This window comes from Aquarana catesbeiana, linkage group LG01, assembly GCF_042186555.1.
Source record: "Aquarana catesbeiana isolate 2022-GZ linkage group LG01, ASM4218655v1, whole genome shotgun sequence".
Lineage (NCBI taxonomy): Eukaryota > Metazoa > Chordata > Amphibia > Anura > Ranidae > Aquarana > Aquarana catesbeiana.
Genome location: NC_133324.1, coordinates 285830259 through 285854215, shown reverse-complemented (window position 1 = coordinate 285854215; position 23957 = coordinate 285830259). Strand labels below are relative to the sequence as shown.

General features: G+C 42.8%; 1 protein-coding gene across 2 annotated transcripts in view; it reads left to right on the top strand.

The window, feature by feature from the left end:
- The window catches only part of SMPD4 (sphingomyelin phosphodiesterase 4), a 95427-nt gene extending 72725 nt beyond the window's left edge, over positions 1 to 22702 (top strand). For both annotated transcript variants that reach the window (XM_073629221.1, XM_073629220.1), the window contains 6 exons: positions 5366 to 5529; positions 5638 to 5843; positions 6453 to 6686; positions 8997 to 9128; positions 20250 to 20378; positions 22269 to 22702. In XM_073629221.1, coding sequence (XP_073485322.1) covers positions 5366 to 5529; positions 5638 to 5843; positions 6453 to 6686; positions 8997 to 9128; positions 20250 to 20378; positions 22269 to 22589 — 1186 coding nt within the window. In that variant the 3' untranslated portion in view covers positions 22590 to 22702. The remainder of the gene's footprint in view (positions 1 to 5365; positions 5530 to 5637; positions 5844 to 6452; positions 6687 to 8996; positions 9129 to 20249; positions 20379 to 22268) is intronic.
- Positions 22703 to 23957: the final 1255 nt, after the last annotated feature.

Below are 23957 nucleotides of genomic sequence, written 5' to 3'. Positions count from 1 at the left end.
AGGGCAGCACTAGTTCCCACCCTTGAAACAACAAAAACCAGGTACAGAGGGGGAGCTTGCAGCTTACAGGGAATTCCTTCGGTGCTTTAACATAACTGAGGCACACAGGTAAGAGTGTGAAATTTATAATGGTGGACTAATGTGTTTCCTGTTTTAGGGAGGAGGAGCCTATCTCTCGGATGCTGCCCTGGAAGACTTCTTAGAAAAAGAGTTACCAGGTACCTAACTCTGTTTTTTCCAGCGGTTTGGCTGACGTAGACGTGTGTTGTGCGAAGGGACAGTAAAAAACAACTATTATATACGATTATGTTATCCTTCCATGTACTGTATGTCTTAATATTCTGAAAAGACTAAACATTCCCTTTAAAGGTTAAGTTCAAAAAATAAATGCACATGATTTTTTAGGTTGCTTAATTTTGTGTACACAGCACCACGATCCACTGAGATGCTCAGTACAGCTGTCTGTCCTTGCCCTGAATCGTGTCGGGGCTCAAGAAAGTGTTGGAGGGGCTGCGGCACAGGTTTTTTACCTTCATACATAGAATGCATGAAAATAAAAAAACCTTGAGCCTTTTAGAACCACTTTTTATTCATGACTACATGGGTTATGCTGACACTTTTTAAGTGAATGGACAGTGGTCCAAAAAATTAAAGAAAACCAGAATCCCTGCCCAGGCTTAACCCACCAAGCTCAGCCAAGCATCTGTTTTTTGCTAGTGCTTGAAGATGATGGATGCTTTCCTGTGTCTCTCTGAAGATCCCTTCTTTTTGGGACTGGGACGAAGTTTTTCTGCATCTGGATTGGTCACTATGGCCAGAAGACCAAGAGGGGACTGTACCTCGACCCCGTATGCAAGAGTGGAGACAGCCTGGAATGTCTTTTGTTTGCCGATGGGTCCTGCGAGCACCGACCTCTGGTGAAGGCACTGATACTCATCTGGGCACAGCTTTTGTGAGGTGCTCTAAACAAATGTTCTGGCTTAGGCTGACATGCCTCTCAGCTGAATGGCTGTTTTCCTTTGGGGGTATGCAGACCTTATTCATCTGCCTGTGGGAATCCATAGTTTGCTGAGAGGTGGGAAGAAGAACAATGGGATGGGCTCCCAAATCCCTTTCCCAGGTTGGGGAGTTCTCCTGCAAAATTGCCCTGCAATGGCTCCTAGAGGGCCAGATTCGCTCTGAATCTCTGATTTTTATCTGGTACTTCCACTGCTTGAGGCACAGTCCTCCAAAGTGGTAGTTCTAACTCTTTAAGTTACACGATATTTGCAGCAGTTTATGAATTTCAGTACAAAATACAAAACCTTTAATTTTGGGGCACATAAACACAATTTAGTACCCAGTTTTTTTGGTAAAATATGAAAGATGAGGTTGTGCAGAGTAAATGGCTACCCATGTCAAGCCCTAAAATTGTGTGCAGCCACGAAATGCCAACCAACATTCAGTACCCTTACCATAGGTGACGCTTTTAAAAGCCTCCTACAGACTAACTATGTTCAATGGGCCTAGAATTTTTTTTCTCACTCTGATGTGCATGGAAATATGTACTGTGTAGCGCAAGCAACGTTTTCGTGGATTGTCGTCCCTGATGTGTGTTTGGTTTTGTGGGTGCATTTTACGTGCTTGGATGAAATTTTTATTTCTTTACTCTTGTAAGTACATTTTTTTTTTTCCTTTTTTCATCACATAGGAACCAAAAGGTTTCCGATGTAATGCATTTTTTAGTGACAGGTTCTCTTTAATCAGACATTAGAGGTCTAAAAGACCTCCAGGTGGGGGTTGGGAGTTACAGAGCCATTTGGCCTCAGGACGTAACCAACGACTGGGTCTACAGTGTGGTGTCCAGAGGCTACAAGCTGGATGTTGCTGCTTTCCCCCTCCACGCTTTATACACTGAATGGTATCTTCAGATCCCCCAAAAGTGTTTTTTTTCTTTGCAACCCTGCGTCATTGCACTGGTGGGGCAGAGGAAAGGTCTCATGGCTTCTATTCCAACTTGTTGGATTTCCAGAGACAGCTCTGGACCTTTAAAGGTCACAACAAGTTCCTGAAGATACAAACCTTCAGGATAGATTTTACCTGGTTGTTGAATGCTGTGCTTTATCAAGGGGACTTCCTGGCATCAGTGGTTATCAAGGATGCTTACTAGCACATCCTGATTTTCCTGCCTCGCATTTCACAGTGGAGAATCGCCACCATTGGTATATTGCATTATCCTTTGTACACTGCAAAGATTACCAAGATTTTGGCTTTGGTTCTGGGGTTAAGAACCCTAGATGACGTGCTTCTAAGGGAGCAATTGGATCAAAAATTGAAGTCCAGCAAGAAAGTACAGGTCCTGGAGAGGCTGGATACTGAATCTTCAAGAGTTGGCCTTGGTTCCGACTCAATGTCTGGAATACTTGGGTTTAGACCTAGATATTTCCCAGAAGAAGGTACTGCTTCTGTAGGACAAATGCTTGTCTGTTCAAGCCAAGGTGGAACTCCTAGGATGCTTGAAGGTCCTTTTAATCAGGAGATGCATGAAAGTGCTTGGGAAGATGTTAACTGCCTTTGCTTCGGACTATTATTCTCTGTTTCACTCCAGCTCAATATATCCTGTCCATTTAGTACAAACCTCAGCAGTCCTTGGATCTTCCCATATGTGTCACTCCCAAAACCAGATCAACTCTGGAATGGTCGACATCAACACAGATGCTGCGTACCAAGAAACCCTTCCTTCTGATGAATTGGAAGGTATTGACAACAGATGTCAGCCTGTGTCTGGCTGTAGAAGTGTCCTGGAGAAACTCTGTTCAGGGAACACGGTTGTCAGAGCATTAGAAGATGCTGATCAACATCCTGGAACTTAAATGTGATTTGGCTAACTCTCCTACACTGGTCTATCTGCCTTTGGGGGTCTTCCCATCAGAGTGCAGTCAGGCATATATCCATCAAGAGGGGGACAAGCAGTTGTGCAGCTCAGGAAAAAGCAGATCTGATCTTGTCCTAGGTAGAAATTTACGTTCCAGCTGTCTCAGCCATCAATGGCTGAATGCAAGAGAATGGGCCTTTCACCCATTGGTGTTCGCCAGATGTGGATCTCTTAGTGTACAGATTCAACAACATATTGGACAGGTTTGTGTCTAGAACCAGGATTCCTCTTGCCCTTGCAATAGTTGCCCTGGTGACTCTTAGGGCTCAGTTTTCTCTAATCTGTGCCTTCCCTGAACCCCAACTCCTTCCTCATCCGTTACCCAAGATAAAGGTGGAGAGCTTTCCAGTCATCTAAACACACTGGCTTGGCCAAGTTCAACGTGCAGTAAAGACATTATAAATCTCCTTGACAGGCGAGCTGTTGGCGCTTCCATATTGGCCAAACTTGAATTGAGGAACCGATTTGTTTTTCTGACTGTGATTTCTACCCTTCTCAGTCTAGAAATTCAACTTCCCAGGGAGGTGTATACCATCGTACATAGAAGGCTTATTTTACCTGATGTGAAGCATATAAGTTCCATCCTCAACAGTATGTTGTGGGGCATATAGTAGTTCAGCCTTTCTCTAATTTGATAGGGAGATTTTTGGCTTTGATTATCTTACAGGACAAATCTCAGCCTTGGTTGTGCTTTTTCTGAGACCTATTGTGTCTAATTCATTGGTGTTGTGACAGACCCAGTCGGGACAGGGGCTTTTGGAGGGGGCTGCAGGGGTACCCTCTTGACTACTGACAATGGGCCCTGCAATTTGAGGGAGCTACAAGCATTCAGGAAGATGTCCTGAAAGAAGACTCAGTGAGAAAGTGAATGTGAAAAGAAAGATGGTTAATGCGATTTGGACAGCCCTAGGTCGTCTTAATACTGGTGGCAAACTGTTTGGATGGGCACTGACCTGAGTTATCTAGGCTTGTCTAGGTGACTGGTTGTTAATTGTCTTACTGTTTAATTGATTACTGTTTATGTCAGCTGTTCATTAGATGCACTGTTAGATGTACTGATGATATTACTGTTTACAGTAAGTTTACAGTTTGCATTGTTTAGCATAGTGATCGAGCTCTTACCTGATTTTGTGTGTTATATATTCTGTGTGAATTTACAATAAAGTCAGTTCCAGTTTGCACCTAAGGTAGTGTCTACTTCTTGGGTGCAATGTTTAGCTATAATACGTGGTTCCAGAGTGGAGGAAGCTGTAACTTGGCGGAGGCACCCAGGGTGGGTGCCAGGCGGTGTGTGTCACATGTATTGTTTTGCCTGTGGCATCCACATCTGTCTTAGTTGAATCCTAATTTGGTCTTATCAGTATTGCAGTCTTCTCTCTTTGAATCCCCCCCATTGATTCACCTTTTGATCCTTAGTGCAAGGTTGTCTTTTTGATGGCCATTACCTCGCATTGCATTGTCTTGGAGTTGACTTTCCTGAAGGTAACCTTTACTGGTTCTTCACCAAGATAATATGGTGTTGAGGCCTCAATACTTTATTGTTTAAGGTGATTTCTTCATTCCACCTGAATCAAGACATTGTGTTGCCATCCTTTTGTCCTAATGCTAATCATTCTAAGAAGGTGCTTCACTCTTTGGTAAGAAGATTCTTCTCTTCATGCGTTAACTACGTTTGGTCAGGTTGATGTTTATGCCTCTACTGACGCCAGTTTCGGGCAGAAGGTCTTGCAGGTTTTGTGGTGGGGTTCCCCCTTTTTTTCTGTTTGGGGATTGGGGTTGTGTTGGCCCGGCTGCCCTCCCCTCATGTTCCATGCTTTGAGACATCCTAGGTAGTCATGAATAATTATGTTCTGTTCGAATAAATTGATGGTAAACGCTGCTTTTTAACTTGTACCTACAGCTAAGCCAATAAGGTTTACCTGTAGGTACAGCGAATGTCTCCTAAACTTGAAGCGTTTAGGAAATATTCATGCTTGAAGCAGCCAGTTCATATTAGCACAATATGACTTAAACTGCCCAGGGGTCCAAATATTATTTTTTGTGTCATCCAGCAGTTTACTACAACTTTAAGAAATTTTGGATTTTTTTTTTGTTTACCTGTAAAATCCTTTTCTTGGAGTAACTCACAGGACACATCTCTCCTGCTTGTGTTTCTTGTTGCTTACTACAAAACTAATGCTTGACTGAAATTAGCTTTTTGTTTGGTGGCAGCATAACACAAATGGTTCTGAAAATGATCTCCTCTGTGTCTTGTGATGTACTGCAAATAAACCAAAAATCTTTTTTTTTTTTTTTCTCTTTGTTTTTTTTCTAACATAGCAATTTTTTTTATCTAGTTGAAAATCTTTCTTGATAATAAAATATTGAATTTGTCAGAAGTGAAATGAAAGAAATTCTGTTTAAATGTTGGCATTTAATAAAGAACACTACATTGATGCTCTTCATCCACAGGGCTCCTTTTGTTCAGGAGAACTTGCTCATATACACAAAGCTCTTTCTTCGCTTCTTAAATCGGGCCATACGTAGTGACCTGGTCAACCAAAAGAATGCTTTCATGCTCTTCAGAGTAGCCAAAGTCTTCTCCCAGCCTAATCTGGCAGAGATGATACAGAAGGGTAAGGAATTGTCTGTCTGTTTTATCACAAGCTGTCTAAATTTTGTAGTTTCTGTTTGTAAACTTTTTAGCTGTGAGATTCAGTCATGTTCTTCATGTGTTTCTATAGGTGAACAGTTGTTCCTGGAACCAGAGCATGTTATTCCTCACCGCCAGCACAGACTCCTTATGTCCCCAAGTCTTGGTGGCAGCTTTCTTTCATCATGGCAGCCCTCAATCCTAGATACTGCTTTGAAGGTTAAGAGCCACGTGTACAGCTTGGAGGGGCAGGATTTCCAATACACACAAATGTTTAGCACTGAGGCACGGAGTCTGGTAAGTGTAGTCCACAGGCCACCCAAATACAATTTTACATGATGTGAGGAAGCATGTAATATTTTTCACGAACAGCCACCAAGCACAAAACACCGAAGCGCACTGTCCTGGTGTAGCAACTTCTTTTTATTAAAAAAAAAAGTTACTCACAAGAGTATTATGATCCCAGAGCATGCGCTACAGAAGGCTGTAAACCGTATGTAAAGTGATTCGTTCTGGTTACAGATTCCTGTAGAGTTTAGGCAACATGCTGAGTGGAAAGAGAGTATAAAGCTATGCTGTTGCGAGTTTGCTGTTTCATGTTAACTTTCATTTTACCGTCCTGACAAAAGCTTTAAATAGATTGAGATTTTTTTTTTGACTGGGAGGGAGAGAAGGTGCCTAACGTAAAATCTTGTGACAAGACTAGTGGTACCTATTGGATCCTGTACTCCCTTCTGTCCCACTTAACTTCTAACATACGTTTCTAATAATTTCTTGAAACTATTTATAAATTGTCAATTTACCCATACTCCTTTTAATCCCAGTGTTGCAACAAATTCACTCTATGTATTTTTTGTAGAAACTTTATCAGCTAGGTTTACTTGTCTTTTTTATTTTATTGTACAGGTTTTACGGCTTGCCCAGATGATCATACAGGCCAAACAGACTGCTAGGTCCCTCTCTGATCATTCAACAGATGCTTTAGGCAACCAGTCCTTCTTTTCCTGGTTTGGAATGACTCCTACGGATCTGAACAACACATACCCAGGCAATGACATTGATGAGGTTGGGTATGACAGCATTAAGAAGACTGATGAACATTTGGAAAAAGCCCTAGAATTTCTTTGTCTTATTTTTAGGGTAAGTTATGTGCACAAAATGCTGTAAAACCCCTGTGTGCCACTAACTCCCGCATGTGTGTCATTGTTGGGGTATACAGTAAATTTATATATAGATATAGATAGCCTTTAATACAAGATCAAAACTGAACTGAACTTTAAAGCAAATCTCCACTGCTGTTAAAAGGGAACTACAAATAGTGTAATAAAATAAAAACTGTGGGAAGTAAATATAATATGGTAAATTGTTTTGCTGTCAGCATCCAAAATCCTGCATTGTTTGCAGGGCTACTTATTATTTTTTTTTTTTATTGGCTATTTACATGGTATAAAAAAAGCACACAGCGAGGTACTGGTGCCACGCAGGGGCCACTGCCCAGTGTATAGCAATAAAAATAGAAAAAAATAAAAATTAACATAATACAAGTCATTACTGCAAAACTAATACAATAAAATAATAAAGTAATAAAATTAAAGGTGCAAGGCTCAAGCATGAATTAGTCTAAAGGCCCGTACACACGATCAGAAAATAGGACGAGATGCGACATACAGCGGCTGCTCAATTTGGGCTGACTAATGTATCATTCCACATCTCCCGACTTGAGCAGATGCTTTATCAGTCAGATCATTCTAAACGTATTTTCACTTACTATAATACCCTGATACACACTACTACCAAGCGCCTTGAACAGACTGCGTCGGTTTGGCGAAGGGATATGCCTGATCTCTCAGAGGAAGCGTGGCAGGAAGGCCTACCTTTACAATCCCCTATGGTTATCTCGGCCCGAGATAGAGTACTACCAATGAAATTCCTTCATCGATCTTACTAATACTCCCTACGTTCTCTTTCGAATGGGTAAGCTTTAATCTCGCAACTGTTCTAAATGTACAGGGAATGTAGGCTCATTTTACCATATGGTTTGGGAATGCCCGTGTATTAGAGCTTATTGGTCTGAGATCACTAACTTCACTAGCACAACCCTCCAAATCCCTAATATTTGCAATCCTTTACGTTGTTGTATTAGGATATGTTAAAGAGGATACTCTTTCTACAGGGCTGAAAATACTTCTATGTTTTTTTTTTTTTTTGCCAAAAAAGCTATACTTTTTAACTTGGAGGTCCTCAACTCCTCCCTCCCTATCATTTTGGCTTACTTTGATTAGTAAGGCTCTGCCTATGTATAAATTAATCTATGAAGCAAGAGGTTGCCCAACACTCGCAAACTGAGTTACGATTTTTAAAAATACAGTGCTTGTATTGCGAAACGTTCGTTAACCACATTACTTGCAATCCGAGGTTCGTGTGTATGCCTGTATGTATGTAATATATATATTATATATATATATATATATATATATATATATATATATATATATATATATATATATATATATATAATTTTTTGAGATTTGTATCTTAAAGACAAGCATCAGTGTAATAATACATTTTATTGCTCTACAAGCATAATTCTCAGATTTTTTCCTACAGAAGCAATTTTGTAATTCAATGTTGTTTGAAATGACTTTGCAGTCTGTAGCCAGCTATGAAGAAAGGAAGATCACCAGCATCACAGTCAAGTGCAGCAAGACATCAGCTTTATTAAGACATCGTGTATACAGCACAAACGGTCTACACTTTTCCGCCAGAACAGCTTCTAAGCTGTCTGCTGGGGGGTGATCGTAAGTCATGAGTAAGGCTGTTATGTGGAAAATGTGTGGAATGTTTGTGCTGTATACACCGATGCCTTAATAAAGCTGATGTGTTGCTTTACTTGACCATGATGCCAGCGATCTTCCTTTCCTCAGCAGACCGCAATCCATGCCTGGGCACTGGCCATTCAGCCATGGATATTTAAGGAGGTAGAAGCGCTGCTTTTTTGTTTCCAGTAGCTAGCTGTGAGTTGCTAAAACTACCAACAGATTCAGATGTCACTTTCTTACAACCTTGACAACACTGGTAGTGTTGTGTACAGACTGCCCCCAAAGTTTTATTTCCTAATCATTTTACTAGAACACTGCATTTCCCAGCTCTTGTATTCTGTCTGAATAACACTGGGACTGATAATGTGACTGTATTGGGCAGACCCTCCCACTTAACAATCTCACCAGTCTAAATTAGTTTTATTTTTGCAAACCCGCTCGGGGTTAGTTCAGGTAAAACTTTGCAATGTGGTTAAAGTTTTTCCTATAAAATGTTTTCACTTTTGAATAATGCATTATCTGACAATTTACACAAATTTTTTAAACTTCAGACCGATTAAAGGTTCTACCCAAATACAGGATTTTAAATTTGAACTTCTCCAAATAATGATGCTTTCTTTTCATTTTTTAGATGAATTCAGCTCAACTCAGCCAGTTCACAGTAAAATTGGGAAATGTAAAAGATGAAAATGGGAGAAACCATCTCCCAGACTGTGTACAGACTGAAAATGGTGTGCTCCTGACTGACTTGGGCAGAAAGCAGGTGAGCCTGGCTTCACTACCTTCCGTATGTAAATGCCCCATCTTACAAAATGTCTTTCTTTAATCGTACATCACGGAACACAGAGCCATAGTAATTACTATGTGGGTTATAGTCCACCTTCAGGTGCTGGACACTGGCACACCCTAAACAGGAAATTGCCTCCCTATATAACCCCTCTCACTACTGGGATTATCTCGGTTTTTTTGCCAGTGTCTAAGGTGTTGGTCACGAGTGAATATGTGCTGTGCTGAGCTCCACTGGAGCAATCCTTGCTGGGGCTAGCCATGCAGCCGGATCCATTCAAAGTGACTTTTTGGCCGAATTGAATGGTACCCGGGCAAAACGAGGTTTTGCCTGTAAACGCTTCTCTTTTTAGAGAGCTGGACCCCGGGATCCAGCACTTTTTGGTATTAAGCCCATAAAGTTTTACTGGCGGTGGTGCTATTACAGGTCCAGGATTGTGGGTTTCCTCGAGGGTCCCCACCTGAAGGTTTGTTAACGGAACCCACCGTGAAGGGTGAAGATTGGGTCTGTTGGTTTTACCACAGAAAACCCTGCGGCGGGAAAGGTAAGTCGAGTTTTCTAAGAAATTTTTTAGTTTTCTTATGAATGTCTCCTTTAATTTATTGAATGTTGTCATGTCTGTGTCACCACTGGGGGCTGTAAAGAGCACATACCTTCTCACTCTTCCTCGGAGAGCTCATGTTGTGTCCAGAACAGCAGCTTCCTTTCCTCCAGCCGGTAAGTCTGTGGGGTTTTCCTCCCCACCGGACGCCCCCCCCCCCCCCCCACCTGTGCTGTTTTCTCCCCCTCTTCACCAGGAGAAAAAAAAAAAACAAATGGCACGCCGCCCTACTCAGTGGCTTCCAGACTCCCTCATCGCCATTTTCCCCCCTCACTGTACGATCCCATAGGATCAGAGGCCTGCGCTCGCGTGGGAAAACTCTTTTTTTTTTTAAAAAAAGAAAGGAGGGGGCTGTAGGCGACAGAGGGGGGCGGGGCTTAGAGCGGCATTGGCGTCCTCCAACGTCCAGCGCTGGAGAGTGTTTTTTAAAAAGCACCATTGTTACTGCTGCAAGCTGCAGAGGGACACAGGAGCGTAGAGGGGCATGAAAGAGGTTTGGTGACACAGGCATTCCTTTTGACACATTTACTATTGCATCAGGCTGAGCATTAATAGCAGCGGCAGTGGCTGACTATTGCTCAAGCAATTGGTGCGATTTCTTCTGGTAGTACCTCTGCTTTGTGCATCAGGCTATGTTCAAAAGGGGGGGTTGAAACACTCCCAAAAAAAGGAGCAAAAAGGGTCTCCCTCAAGCTCTGGAAAACCTACTCTACAAATGGCATCCTCCCCTGAGAATGGGTGGCTGGTCAGAGTGAGCATCGGGACCATGAAATATTTGCAACTGTTTTCAATGCTGCAGCCCCTGTTTTTTTTACTCTTTCCTAAGCCATGGTAGGTTTAAAAAAAAAAAAAAAAAAAGTTTAGCGACTTTAATCGCATCCCAGTGTGGTCAAGATGCGACATGTTCTCTTCCATTTTCCTGGGAACCTCAGACTGAGGAACTAGGGGCAGGAGAAGACTATTCCCTCAGGGGACCGTGGTGAGGCTGATGACTCCTCTTCTGAGGTGTCAAATGCGGGAGAGTCAGCTTTCACTATCTGTAAGATTGATGGTACAATTTCTTGCTGAATGATCCGCTCCACATTTATGTACCTTTTAACTGAGTGTTTGGATTCGCTAAAGCATCCTCAAGCTGTCCATGCTTTTTCCTGTCCATTCTTAGAAAATTTTTTTTGTACCTGGAGGATCACCCAGATAAGCATTGTTATCCTTTCTAAAAAGTTTTTACACTTTATCCTATGGTAGAGAAAATTCACTAAGTAGGGTATACTAGCAATTAATGCTACTATATCCTTTGTGAGTAAGTTTGACTTGTCCGGCAGACAATGCTCAAATACTTAGGGATCCCACGGATAAAAGGTTGGAATTCCTATTAGAAAAAAAAAAAAACACTTTTTTTTCTCTGGCAGGTTGAGTATCTCAGCCTGCGCTGACAGTAATTGGTTAATCGTTGAGAGAACAGCTTGAAACAGGTGTTCAAGGTTATCCTGCTCAGCAGGTCCAGGAGGCAGCTTTATGTTTGCAATAGTTGCTATGACAGATTCTATCCTTTAGGCCTTGCATCCTTTGCTAAGCGTCATGCAAGAAGCTCCTGGCTAGTCTTCCTTTTTACAGTGAAACAGCTATCTGGGGATATTTTGGATACTCAACCAAAGAATTTCTAGTATTTCAGGTGCTGTACACCTTACCTACTGCTCTTCCTTTTTTTCCCTTTGCTCCCAGTTTCCCATTTCTGTCCAAGGAAGAAACTTTAGAGCAAATTAAAATAAACACGTGAAAGAAATCAGCTTGATACAAATCTTATCAGGAGGGTAATTGTTTCTTTGTACAATCTGTAAGTAAATTATTTGGGGGCAGACACACTGTTTTACTGCTCCTTCTTACACAAGTCAGACAATTTATCAAAAATAATGAACTCCCTGTGTGGCTGATAACTTATTTGAACAGTTGCTAGTTGCACAAGGTCACTTCCAGGAGCTTCATCTAGTGGCAATAATACACAAAGTTTTGCATATGATCATAAATACTATAGCTAAAATGTAAAAAAAAACTATTTTTTACTTTCTGCTATAAAACATATCAAAATAATGTAAAAAATCAAATTTTTTCATAAATTTAGGCCAATATGTATTTTTCTACATATTTTTGTTAAAAAAAAAAATCCCAATAAGCATATATTGATTGTTTTGCACAAAAGAGTGTACAAATTATGGTGAGTATATAAACTGGATTTTTTTATTTTTTATTTATACTAGTAATGGCGGCGATCAGTGACTAAACATCTAGGGCGATCAAAGTGTAAACTGTGTGCCTAATCAGGGATTTTGTGTTTACTTTCAGGTGCTTTTACTAAGGTGTGTGCTGGATTGTATTCCCTACTTTGCAGGGAAACAAAATCCAGCACATCCACGCTGACAGGACAAAGCTTTGCCTTGTTTACATAGGAAGAGCTCTGTTCCGTCTTTCTGCTCGCTGATCAGCGTATGCCGATGGACATCCGTTGGCCAGCACTCGCTGATCGGCTTCTGCTGTGTCTAATCGCAGCACAGCCGGGTAGGCGACGGCATTTACCCCTTACCCGGAAGAACAGAATCTTGTGTATATATACATGATTCTGCACAGCTGGCCTGCATTGTAGCAGTAAAGCTACAGTGCGCGGTCTGCAAACGGATAAACATGCTTTAGGGTAAATACTGAAAACTAATACTTTTAATTAGTACTCATTTAGAGCATCTATTCTTCAGCATACCTTTACCACAGAGATGAACAAAATCACAGAGAATGTATAAACTCTTCTGTGTTGATGGATAGAATAAAAAATTGGGAGAAAATTATATTGCAAGACTGAAACAAACCAGCAGCTATAAATAAATTTAAACCCCTAAGTGACATAACAAAACAATTACATTTACTGATTCAATAATATAAAATATTCATCAGCGTGAAAATACACGCTCAATAAATCATTCAATAAATATTGTGAGCGAATAAAGTCCTCTAAACCAGTGTTCATCAACAGGTTTGCAAGATAACTGCAATACATCACAGGTGATATCATTTGCTACTCTGTGATTGCGGTATTCTAGTCTGCATCTCCCCAAGGTAATACATAAAACCTGGCCTGTTAGTGGGCCCTGATGACAGGGTTGATGACCACTGCTCTAAACGATACATGAAAATATTTTTAACAAAAATTAATTTCAAGCAAAATAGGTTCAAATGAAGCAATCCAAAGGTGTAATGACTAAAAAAATTCTCATCACCAATATTATTCTTCCAATGTAGAAAAATCTTTTAATCCAATGTGACCACCACCACTAATACAGGAACACTCACCAATGCGAGCCTATCACACTACAAGATTAGGCAAACACAGCTTGTATTAATTCCAAAGATCTTCCAAACAGGTGCAGTCCACTTAAAGGCTTCACCTCCACTGCTGTTCTCTCCATTCACTGGTTAGAGTTCATAGCCAGCATAAAAATAACAACAAAAAAAAAACAGGTTCCCATAGTATCTTAAAAATCCAAAATTAATTGACACAAGTAATCAAGCTACTCACAAAAGCTGTTTTAAGCATAAGCTTAAAATCAAGCATATAGATGTATCAGACACAATATATAGAGAAGCCACCAGCCACTCCAATCCTTCCTGGCTCACAGAAACAGCAAAAATGACAGGACACAGTTTGTACTCCCAGCGTTGGGCTCTGTCCCTACATGTTTTGTCCATTCAGACATGTTTTGTCCGTTCAGACTTCATCCAGGGGGAATCCCAGCAATAATACAATTGCAGACTGTTTTGGTACTGGAGAAGGGTGGCATCGCTGAGAATGTAGCCTTTCTGAGCACCGGAGGGGACAGCACATCACTGAAACTCTGTGCTTCCTTCTGTCCGGTATGAATATTCTTCTTTCTTTATAACTTCTTTCTAGTGACAGTTGTTCTTCAGGCAAGAAGGTGGACAGCCCTGGATCTTCGTTGTAGCTGAGGCTAGGATGTCACACTACAAGGAGAATGGAACCATTGTATAAGGGGGGGTTACGGGTGATTGCAGCCTAGAGACTCAGGGTATGTGCCCTGGCCTAGTAATGACCGATCTTCGTCTCTCGGGGACTTTGGTAGTGATATCTCTGAGCTTGCACAAGCTTCCAGTCCTGCTCATTTGCTACTGCAATAACAGTGAGGTCCCATTCTTCTTGTTTGATGTTTTACCTCTTGTGTTAGAATGCATCCAGCAGGAAAAGTGAGCATACCTCTGTTGTAGCTGGAGGGGGTGAGATTCCAAGAAAGACTGGCACAGGGCTGGGAGGCATGGAGGGGGAGTGTTACTGATGGAGTTCCCCACAAATGTAAAAAGCTCCAAATGTAACTGACTAATTTTCTTTCTCGAACATCACGGGACACAGAGCCACAGTAATTACTGATGGGTTATATAGGTATCACTGGTGATTGGACACTGGCACACCCTATCAGGAAGTTCAACCCCCTATATAATCCCTCCCCCTTGCAGGGATACCTCAGTTTTTACGCCAGTGTCTTAGGTGATGGACGTGTAAAGATGTTCTGTGCTGAGCTCCAAAGGGAATATCCTAAGATCCTATACTGGGGCAAGCCAGGCGAACCGGATCCATTCAAAGTGTCTTTTCATGGCCGAATTGAATGGTACCCGGGCCTCGTGTCCGAAGAAACGAGGTTTTACCTGTAATGCTTCTCTTTTTAGAGAGCTGGACCCCGCAGATCAGAAAATGGCTTTAAACTTCCTAATTTCTGGCGAGGTGCTTTACGGTCCCAGAACTGTTGGATCCCCCTACTGATGGGGGCCCCAGTCTCTGACGGTTTTTTCAAATGGAGCCCACCGTGAGAGGTGAAGATTGGGTCTGTGTAAACAGCACCCTGCGGCTGGATAAGGTAAGAGGAGATTCCACAGAATTTTTGAGTTCTAGTGGCTTTTCTCCTTTAAGGTTAAATGCATGCTATGCCTATTGTGACCACCGGGGGCTGCCAAGAGCACAAACCTACACATGCTGACTGACTGTCTCAGGTGTTCAGTGCTGATTATGTCCCAGCATCTCAAAGCAGGCTGCAAGCAGGTAAGGTGGAAAGGGGGATTTCTCATGTTTGAATGTTCCCCCCAGGCTAGAGAGGGGCCACAGGGGTCTAGAAAGTGGTTATACCACCCCGGCTCTGTGGCCTAATGGCCACCATTTCTGAAGATAGCCGTTCAGGCAGATCTTGTTACCAGTCTCCCTCCTCCCCCCCCCCCCCCCCATCCCCAGCCTTTTCTCCAGAAGCATGACAGGAGAGTCGGCAGTGCGGGAAGCGCTCGTTTTTTTCAAAACTCGAGGGGGGGGGGTAGAGGAGGGGGCGGGATGTCAGCACAGAGTGTTTAGACTCCCACTCAGGCCAGCTGCAGGCTATTAAAGGCACTCTGTACAGGTGCACTCAGCCTTCTGAGAGACACAGAGCTGACGGTCGCATGTAAGGTGGGACACAGGCATTCTCCTAGGCAGCATTTACTGAAGTAACACCAGACTGAGCATTGGGTAGCAAGGCTTTTAGCCAGACTACATCGCTCAGCGGGCAGTGTTCATTTGTATACCTCACACCTTGTTGCTTTGCACTATGGGTAGAAGAGGTTCAGGCACCCCAGGAACCAGAGACACTAGGGGATCTCGTTCAGGTTCTGAGGGCCCCCTGTCGGCAGCATCCTCCCCCCCTAAAGATGGGCCAGGGACGGCTAGCCAGGGAGAGCCATCGGGGTCAGGGGCTACACCTGCTTCTGGCACTTCAGCCCCTGTATATATTACACAAGAGGTTTTTTCCTCAACCATTAATGGTCTAGAGGAAAGATTAATGGCCGTGATTACGTCTTCACTCAGTGGAAGAAAACGCACTAGGCTTTCCTCTGTTCCCCAAGACCCTCAGACAGAGGAGCTCTGGGATAAAGGAGATGAATCCCTTTCAGAGGATCGGGATGGGATGGATGATTCCTCTTCGGAGGATTCAGGTGGAGAGGGACCCTCTGCGACTTCCCAAGAGGAGAAAGTCTTAGTGCAGATCCTCACTGGATTGGTCCGCTCCACATTTAAGTTGCCCATACCTGAAACTGCTAAAGAATCCTCTTCTGCTTTGGGGTCACTGAAACCTTTCCAAGCAGCACATGCTTTTCCTGTTCATACTTTACTTGAAAAGCTTATTTATTCTGAGTGGGATCACCTAGAAAAACGTTTTTCTCCGCCGAGAAAGTTTTCAACACTTTATCCGATGGAAGAAAAGTTTATTAAAATGTGGGGAATACCGGCTATTGATGCCGCCATTTCCTCCGTAAATAATAGCCTGACTTGTCCTGTAGACAATGCTCAGATGCTCAGGGATCCTGTAGATAAAAGGATGGAATCCCTATTGAAGGATGTTTTCTCCTTAGCAGGATCAGTGGCCCAACCTGCAGTAGCAGCGATTGGAGTCTGTCAATACTTAAGAGATCATGTTAAGCAGGTCATCAAAGTATTACCTGAACAGCAGGCCCAGGGGTTTGCTAACCTTCCAGCGGCCTTATGCTTTGTGGTTGACGCCATTAGAGATTCTATCGTGCAAACCTCCCGTCTTTCACTGGGGTTGGTGCATATACGTAGAATCCTATGGTTGAAAAATTGGTCAGCCGAAGCACCATGTAAGAAGCTACTGGCTGGGTTTCCATTTCGTGGTGCAAGGTTGTTTGGAGAGGACTTGGATAACTATATCAAGAGAATCTCTTGTGGGAAAAGCACTCTCTTACCTGTCAAGAAGAAGAGTAAGCGTCCCTCTTTCAAACAGACTCTTTCCCCAGCGCCGGGGGCTTCAGCCTCCAGGCAGTCTCGACGGCCGCCTCCATCGGGGTCCAGAGACAAGAGTCAACCCCAGGGACAAAAGAAGTCCTGGGGAAAGAAGCCTACTAGGCAAAACATTAAGACCTCTGCATGAGGGGGCGCCCCCGCTCACTCGAGTGGGGGGAAGACTGCGACAGTTCTCAGAGCTCTGGCACAAGGACTTCCAGGACAGATGGGTAGTCTCCACGGTAACCTTAGGGTACAAGCTGGAGTTTCAGGAATTCCCTTCTCCTCGGTTCCTCAGATCAAATGTTCCCAGAGACCCAGAGAAGAAGCAGTCGCTCCTTCTAGCGTTAGAGCGACTTTTGTCGCAGGAGGTCATTATGATAGGTCCCGCAAAGGACCAGGGATTGGGCTTCTATTCCAACCTTTTTACGGTCCAAAAGCCAAATGGGGATGTCAGGCCCATTTTGGACTTAAGGGATCTGAACCGATTCCTAAGGATTCAATCCTTCCGCATGGAATCAATTCGAACAGTAGTTCCCACCCTGCAGGGAGGAGAATTTCTGGCATCAATAGACATCAGAGATGCATATCTGCATGTGCCCATTTTTCCTGCTCATCAGAAGTTTCTGCGCTTCGAGGTAGGAGGGCGCCATTTCCAGTTTGTGGCTCTGCCTTTTGGGATAGCCACTGCACCTTGAGTGTTCACAAAGATCTTGGCTCCTCCTCTGGCCAGATTAAGGGCTCAGGGTATAGCTGTCATAGCATACCTAGACGACCTGCTCTTGATAGACCGGTCGGTAGCCTCTTTGAATGGAAACTTGAGGACCTCGGTCAGGTATCTAGAACACCTGGGTTGGATCCTCAACTTAGAAAAGTCTTTCCTAAAACCAGTAAGAAGACTGGAGTATTTAGGTCTGATTATAGATACAAGCCAGGAGAAAATATTTCTACCCCAGGCAAAGATCACTGCTTTGAGAGAGCTGATTCTGACAGTATGGACCAAGAAGGGTCCCTCAGTCCGCCTTTGTATGAGGCTACTAGGGAAGATGGTGTCTTCATTCGAAGCAGTTCCCTATGCTCAGTTTCACTCAAGAATGCTGCAACACAGTATTCTGTCGACCTGGAACAAGAAGGTTCAGGCATTAGACTTTCCGATGCACCTGTCGCATGCGGTGCGTCAGAGCCTCAATTGGTGGCTCATACCCGAAAACCTGCAGAAGGGGAAATCCTTTCTACCGGTTACCTGGACTGTGGTAACAACAGATGCCAGTCTGTCAGGTTGGGGAGCAGTTCTGGAACAGGCTGCGGCCAAGGGGTATGGTCCAAGACAGAGAGGACCTTATCCATCAACATTCTGGAGATCCGGGCGATACATCTAGCTCTAAAAGCCTGGACTATCAGGCTACAGGGTTGTCCGGTCAGGATCCAGTCCGACAATGCCACAGCAGTGGCTTATGTCAATCATCAGGGAGGCACCCGGAGCCGAGCTGCTCAAAAAGAGGTGAACCAGATCTTAGTCTGGGCAGAGATGCATGTGCCATGCATATCGGCAGTTTTCATCCCGGGAATAGAGAATTGGCAGGCGGACTATCTAAGTCGCCAGCAGTTACTTCCAGGGGAATGGTCTCTGCATCCCGACGTCTTTTGGGCCATATGCCAAAGATGGGGGGGTTCCAGATGTAGATCTCTTTGCATCCCGATTCAACAAAAAGATAGACAGATTTGTGGCAAGGACAAAAGATCCTCTTGCATGCGGGACGGATGCGTTGGTGATTCCGTGGCATCGGTTCTCACTGATTTACGCATTCCCGCCTATTCTGCTACTACCACGACTCCTTCGCAGGATCAGGCAGGAAAGGAAGTCGGTACTTCTGGTGGCCCCCGCTTGGCCCAGAAGGACTTGGTATGCAGAAATAGTAAGGATGACGGTGGGTTCCCCGTGGACCCTACCGGTACGCCCAGACCTGTTATCTCAGGGTCCAGTGTTCCATCCTGCCTTACAAACGCTAAATTTGACGGTTTGGCTATTGAGACCCACGTTCTGAAGAGTCGTGGGCTCTCAGGTCCTGTCATATCTACCTTGATTAATGCAAGGAAGCCAGCTTCCAGGATGATTTATCATAGAGTCTGGAAGGCTTATATAACCTGGTGTGAATCCAGAGGTTGGCATCCCAGGAAATATGTCATAGGTAGAATCCTTGATTTTCTACAGATGGGATTAGAGATGAAGCTGGCCTTGAGTACCATCAAGGGCCAGGTTTCTGCTTTATCAGTATTATTTCAGCGGCCACTTGCTTCGCATTCTTTGGTCCGAAACTTTATGCAGGGGGTGATGCGTCTTAATCCTCCGGTTAAAGCGCCCCTAAACCCCTGGGACTTGAATTTGGTCCTGGCTGTGTTACAGAAACAGCCTTTTGAACCAATAAGTCAGATTCCTTTGGTCTTGTTGACAAGGAAGTTAATTTTTCTGGTGGCCATCTCTTCTGCTAGAAGAGTATCAGAATTAGCAGCTCTTTCCTGTAAGGAGCCTTATTTGATTATACACAAGGATAGAGTGGTACTACACCCTCATCCTAGTTTTTTACCGAAGGTGGTTTCTGATTTTCATTTAAACCAAGACATTGTTCTACCTTCCTTTTTTCCAGATCCCTGTTCTCCGGAAGAGAGATCTCTACATTCGTTGGATGTAGTAAGAGCAGTTAAGGCCTATCTAGGGGCAACTACTCAGATCCGCAAGACAGATGTTTTGTTTGTGCTGCCAGAGGGTCCCAATAGAGGACAGGCAGCGCCAAAAGCTACCATTTCTAAATGGATTCGACAGTTGATCATTCAAGCTTACGGTTTGAAACAGAAGATTCCTCCGTTTCAGATCAGGGCACATTCCACAAGGGCTATTGGTGCTTCTTGGGCAGTGCATCACCGGGCCTCTATGGCTCAAATCTGCAAGGCCGCAACCTGGTCTTCAGTTCATACATTCACCAGATTCTATCAGGTGGATGTGAGAAGGCATGAGGATATCGCCTTTGGGCGTAGTGTGCTGCAGGCAGCGGTACAGGGTCCTCAGGTCTGATTGCACCCTACTTGGTCGTGGTTCCCCCCCCTCAGGTAGCATTGCTCTGGGACATCCCATCAGTAATTACTGTGGCTCTGTGTCCCGTGATGTTCGAGAAAGAAAATAGGATTTTTTAAAACAGCTTACCTGTAAAATCCTTTTCTTTCGAAGGACATCACGGGACACAGAGGTCCCGCCCCTCTTCTAATACACTATATTGCTTGGCTACAAAACTGAGGTATCCCTGCAAGGGGGAGGGATTATATAGGGGGTTGAACTTCCTGATAGGGTGTGCCAGTGTCCAATCACCAGTGATACCTATATAACCCATCAGTAATTACTGTGGCTCTGTGTCCCGTGATGTCCTTCGAAAGAAAAGGATTTTACAGGTAAGCTGTTTTAAAAAATCCTATTACTTTTGCATACACGAATAATGGATTCAAAAGTTAAAATATAAATAATTGGAAGCTCTAATGAATATCTGTTTTTTCAACATTTTATTTAGTTTCTGCTAGAAAGTTTGTTGTGTGTTTTACCCAGCAAATGGTGGCATTTTTCTTTTTTGTTGTTTTTTTTTCAGTTTTGCCAGCATTTTAGTTTTATTAACATTAATTTTTATTACAATTTCAGATAATAAATGGATTGCGCAAGTTTGACATACAGTACCAGGGAGACCCTGAACTTCAACCAATCCGCAGCTATGAGAATGCCACTCTAGTGCGCCTACTGTACCAGCTATCCCAGGCCTTAAATTCCAGGGTAAGGAGCTCAGCATTACCATTGACAAGAGCGTGTGATCTTTGATTTGTCCTGATTCACATTTTAAATGTTTGTTTTATCTGACAGCACAACATTACCTTTTGGACAAATGTGATTTTTGGAAAGAGACAACCAAATATATTCATTTTTTTTCTAGAAAATACATAAAACTATCCATATCAATCCCTGGTGCTGAAAGAACTTTCAGTTAAATCTCACCATGACATACATACAAATACACACATTTTCTATACATTTAGCTGTCAGGTTAACTGAGACATCCCATGCAAATTCAGGGAAAACATCCATAGATACCTGGTAGATATGAACCAAGGACCTTTAAGAAGCTAAAAGCTGTCAAATAAACAGCTAATGTGAGCATTCTGTAGCCAACTATACACAAGTGTATACAGTGCAGTCTCTGTATACCCCCCATCCCAAACCACAAACCCCATCTTTAAACGTCTCATAAGCTATAATGGAAATCATTCTACAAAGTTGAAGATCTCATTGTCTTGGTTATCAATATATCAAGTGATAATGCTTGCCATCAGAGTGTCCATAGGCATAAATAGATTATGACATGATATGACCAGTAAGAGTTGGGATTATGAAAATAAAGTTATCTTTGGCTGAAGAAAGGTAAAAAAACATTAAACACTTTAGAACCACCTTAAGTCCTACTTAATGCATAATGGTTTATATATTTTCTAATTAAAGCTGACCTTTAGAGAAACCACTAAATACAAAGTTAAAATACATTTAAAGCGCAGCTCCACCCAAAAGGGTGTTTGCTCCCACTGTCCGCTGACACATTTAGCACCTTTCGGGGGAGCGGGTACCTGTTTTTCACAGGTACCCATCCCCACCTCCAGGAGACTTTGCCATGGCGAGGTCCTCCGGAAGTTCGGCCCTGCTCCTCGTTCCACTGCCGCCAGGCCATTCAGAAAGTGCAACGCGCTTCACGCATGCGCAGTAGGAAACGGGCTGTGAAGCCGCAAGACTTCACTGCCAGTCTCCCTTACAAGGATTGGCTGCGGCAGCACCTGAGAGCCGATTGAAAAACCGGCTGGGGTGCCGACTTTGTGGAATTCCTGGACAGGTAAGTGTCCTAATATTAAGTCAGCAGTTACAGTATTTGTAAAAGGATTGCCAAAGTATTTGAATTTCTTTCTACCCTAACTCTGCGATTGGATGGTGGAGGAGCAGCAGTAATTTGAGAACACCATTTGTTTACACCACTCTTATATCCTCCCTGCATGTTCATTTTCATTCAGCACATTTCATTGGCTTCTAATGCTGTGCCCCAGGGCTGAATTCTGTACAGAGGATTACAGGCAATGGACACCCAAGTCCAATTCAATTTCTTAACATTAGTTAATGTTTCAGTGATGTATTGTATTTGTATTTTTGGATGAAAACTGTACTGATTACCCAAAAATCATACAAAAAAAACCTGGTATCATACGAGAAATTTTCCGGTTTGTCCCTTCGTATAATTTCGGTTGAACTGTCGTGATCAGCACTTGAAAGCTGTGATTATTGCACGATCGCTTTGAAAGCGGTATTTCTCACTCCATTTTCTATTCGTGTGTACTAGGCTTTAGTGCCCTAGTGGTTTTGGAGGCTCTTGACAAAATTAGAGTTGAAACTGCCTTCAAAAGTTAATGGGTGTTTTCAGTTAATTTCTGATTTTTTATATCGTAAGCCTTTTTAAATGTTGGGGCATTTACTTTGGTTTTTATACTGTGTATTGTGCTACTCCTATTATTGAGCAAAACGTAACCCTGACTTGTAACTGTTACTTACAGATTAGTTGTTTTTATGTATTTTTTTTGTTTTTTCTATGTGAATCACTAGCATACAGTTAACCATTGGTATTCCTTCCAGTTTGCAGACTCCATGGATGCTATGTGTAAAAGAGAGGACTTCCTGGGAAAGTTTTGTTCTTATCATTTAACCAACAACTCCCCTGCATGGAGAATGAGCCCTGTGTCAGCACGTGGTGCTTCTCATCAGGTGGAGCCCCGCATACGTCTTCGATTCCTTGCCAGCTACCGTCTTCTGTTCTATCTGTTCCTCTTTTATTTTTTATTTGGCATGATATCTGTGGGACCAGTAGCTGCAACACTCTTGCTTCTGATTGGCTACCTTCTCTATGCTGCGGCAATGACTGTGTTTACAGATAAGTGGAAACCACATCAGGACTGATAAGGACTTTTTTTTTTTTTTTTTTTTTAGGCTGTGGATACTGTGTACATTTTTAATATATAATGTTCAAGTCTTCTCTAGAGTGTCTGAATTAAATTGTATTCTGTACAGTGTTTTGTTTCCTTGTTTGTAATATGTTATCTTAACAAGTAATGTGTGTTTTTATTTAATACTTTGAGCCACATTAACCCCCTAAACAGTCTGGGAGAAGCATAAAAAATGCCCTGCTTGTGGACATTAAAAAAATTAAAGTTTACCTTATTTTCTCATCCCATTGAAGTGCACAGATAGTGCTAACTAGGGATGCATCGAAATTTCGGCAGCAGAAAATTAGTGTTTTCGGCACATTGCTGATAATGGAGCTGAAAATGGTGCAGGCCCCCGCCCCCCTGGTGCCGCCCATTGCGGGGGTGTCTTCCTGGCTCGCCCCAGTCCTCCCTCCTTCTTTCCTCCCTCCCACAGAGCGGTGATATCTGTGTGTCACGGAGCTGAATTGCACAGGCCCCAGTAACAATGTCCCGCCTCCTGTGACAGACGACACACTGATCCAATGCCGGGACATTGAATCAGCGTGACGTGATCACAGGAGGCGGGACATTGTTACTGCGGCCCGGGCAATTCAATTCACAGCTCCAGGACACACGGAAATCGATGCTCCGAACGGGGCACGGGTGAGGCTGCATCCAGGCACAGGCAGGCTGCATCTGATGAGCACTGGTGAGGCTGCATTGATCTCTTGTATCATGTCTGCAGTCTCTGACCATCTCCTGTATCAGATGATTAGAGACTGTGGACTGAATTTTCTTGCATCAAAGGTGCCAATAATGGCCAACGATAAATTTAATATTAATTTAAATTGATAATATTAATTAAAAAGTCAAATATAATACAATTGTATATAAAAACATAAATATTTTTATATTTTTTAAAAACTGTTTATTTTCGTTATGGTTTTCGGCCTAGTGCATCCTTCATTTTCGGCACCAAAATTTCCATTCCGTGCACCCCTAGTTGTAACCTTAACCCCTTCATGACCAGGTCAAAACTAACCTTCATGCCAAAGCCCAATTTTGCAACTTTGATATGTGTTAGTATAAATGTACATGGTGTATCAAGGTGGGTTATACCTTGTATGTGTGTGTGTGTGTGTGTGTGTATATATATATATATATATATATATGTGTGTATATATATATATATATATATATATATATATATATATATACATTTTTTTTTTTTCTCTGGATAGATTGAGCTTTCATTTGATAAGAAAAAGGTTAATGGATATCGCGGCGATACTTTGGGTGAATTTTTTTCTTTTTAATTTTTTGGCTGTAGTAGGGCAAAGAAGCAATTTTTTTTTTTCCC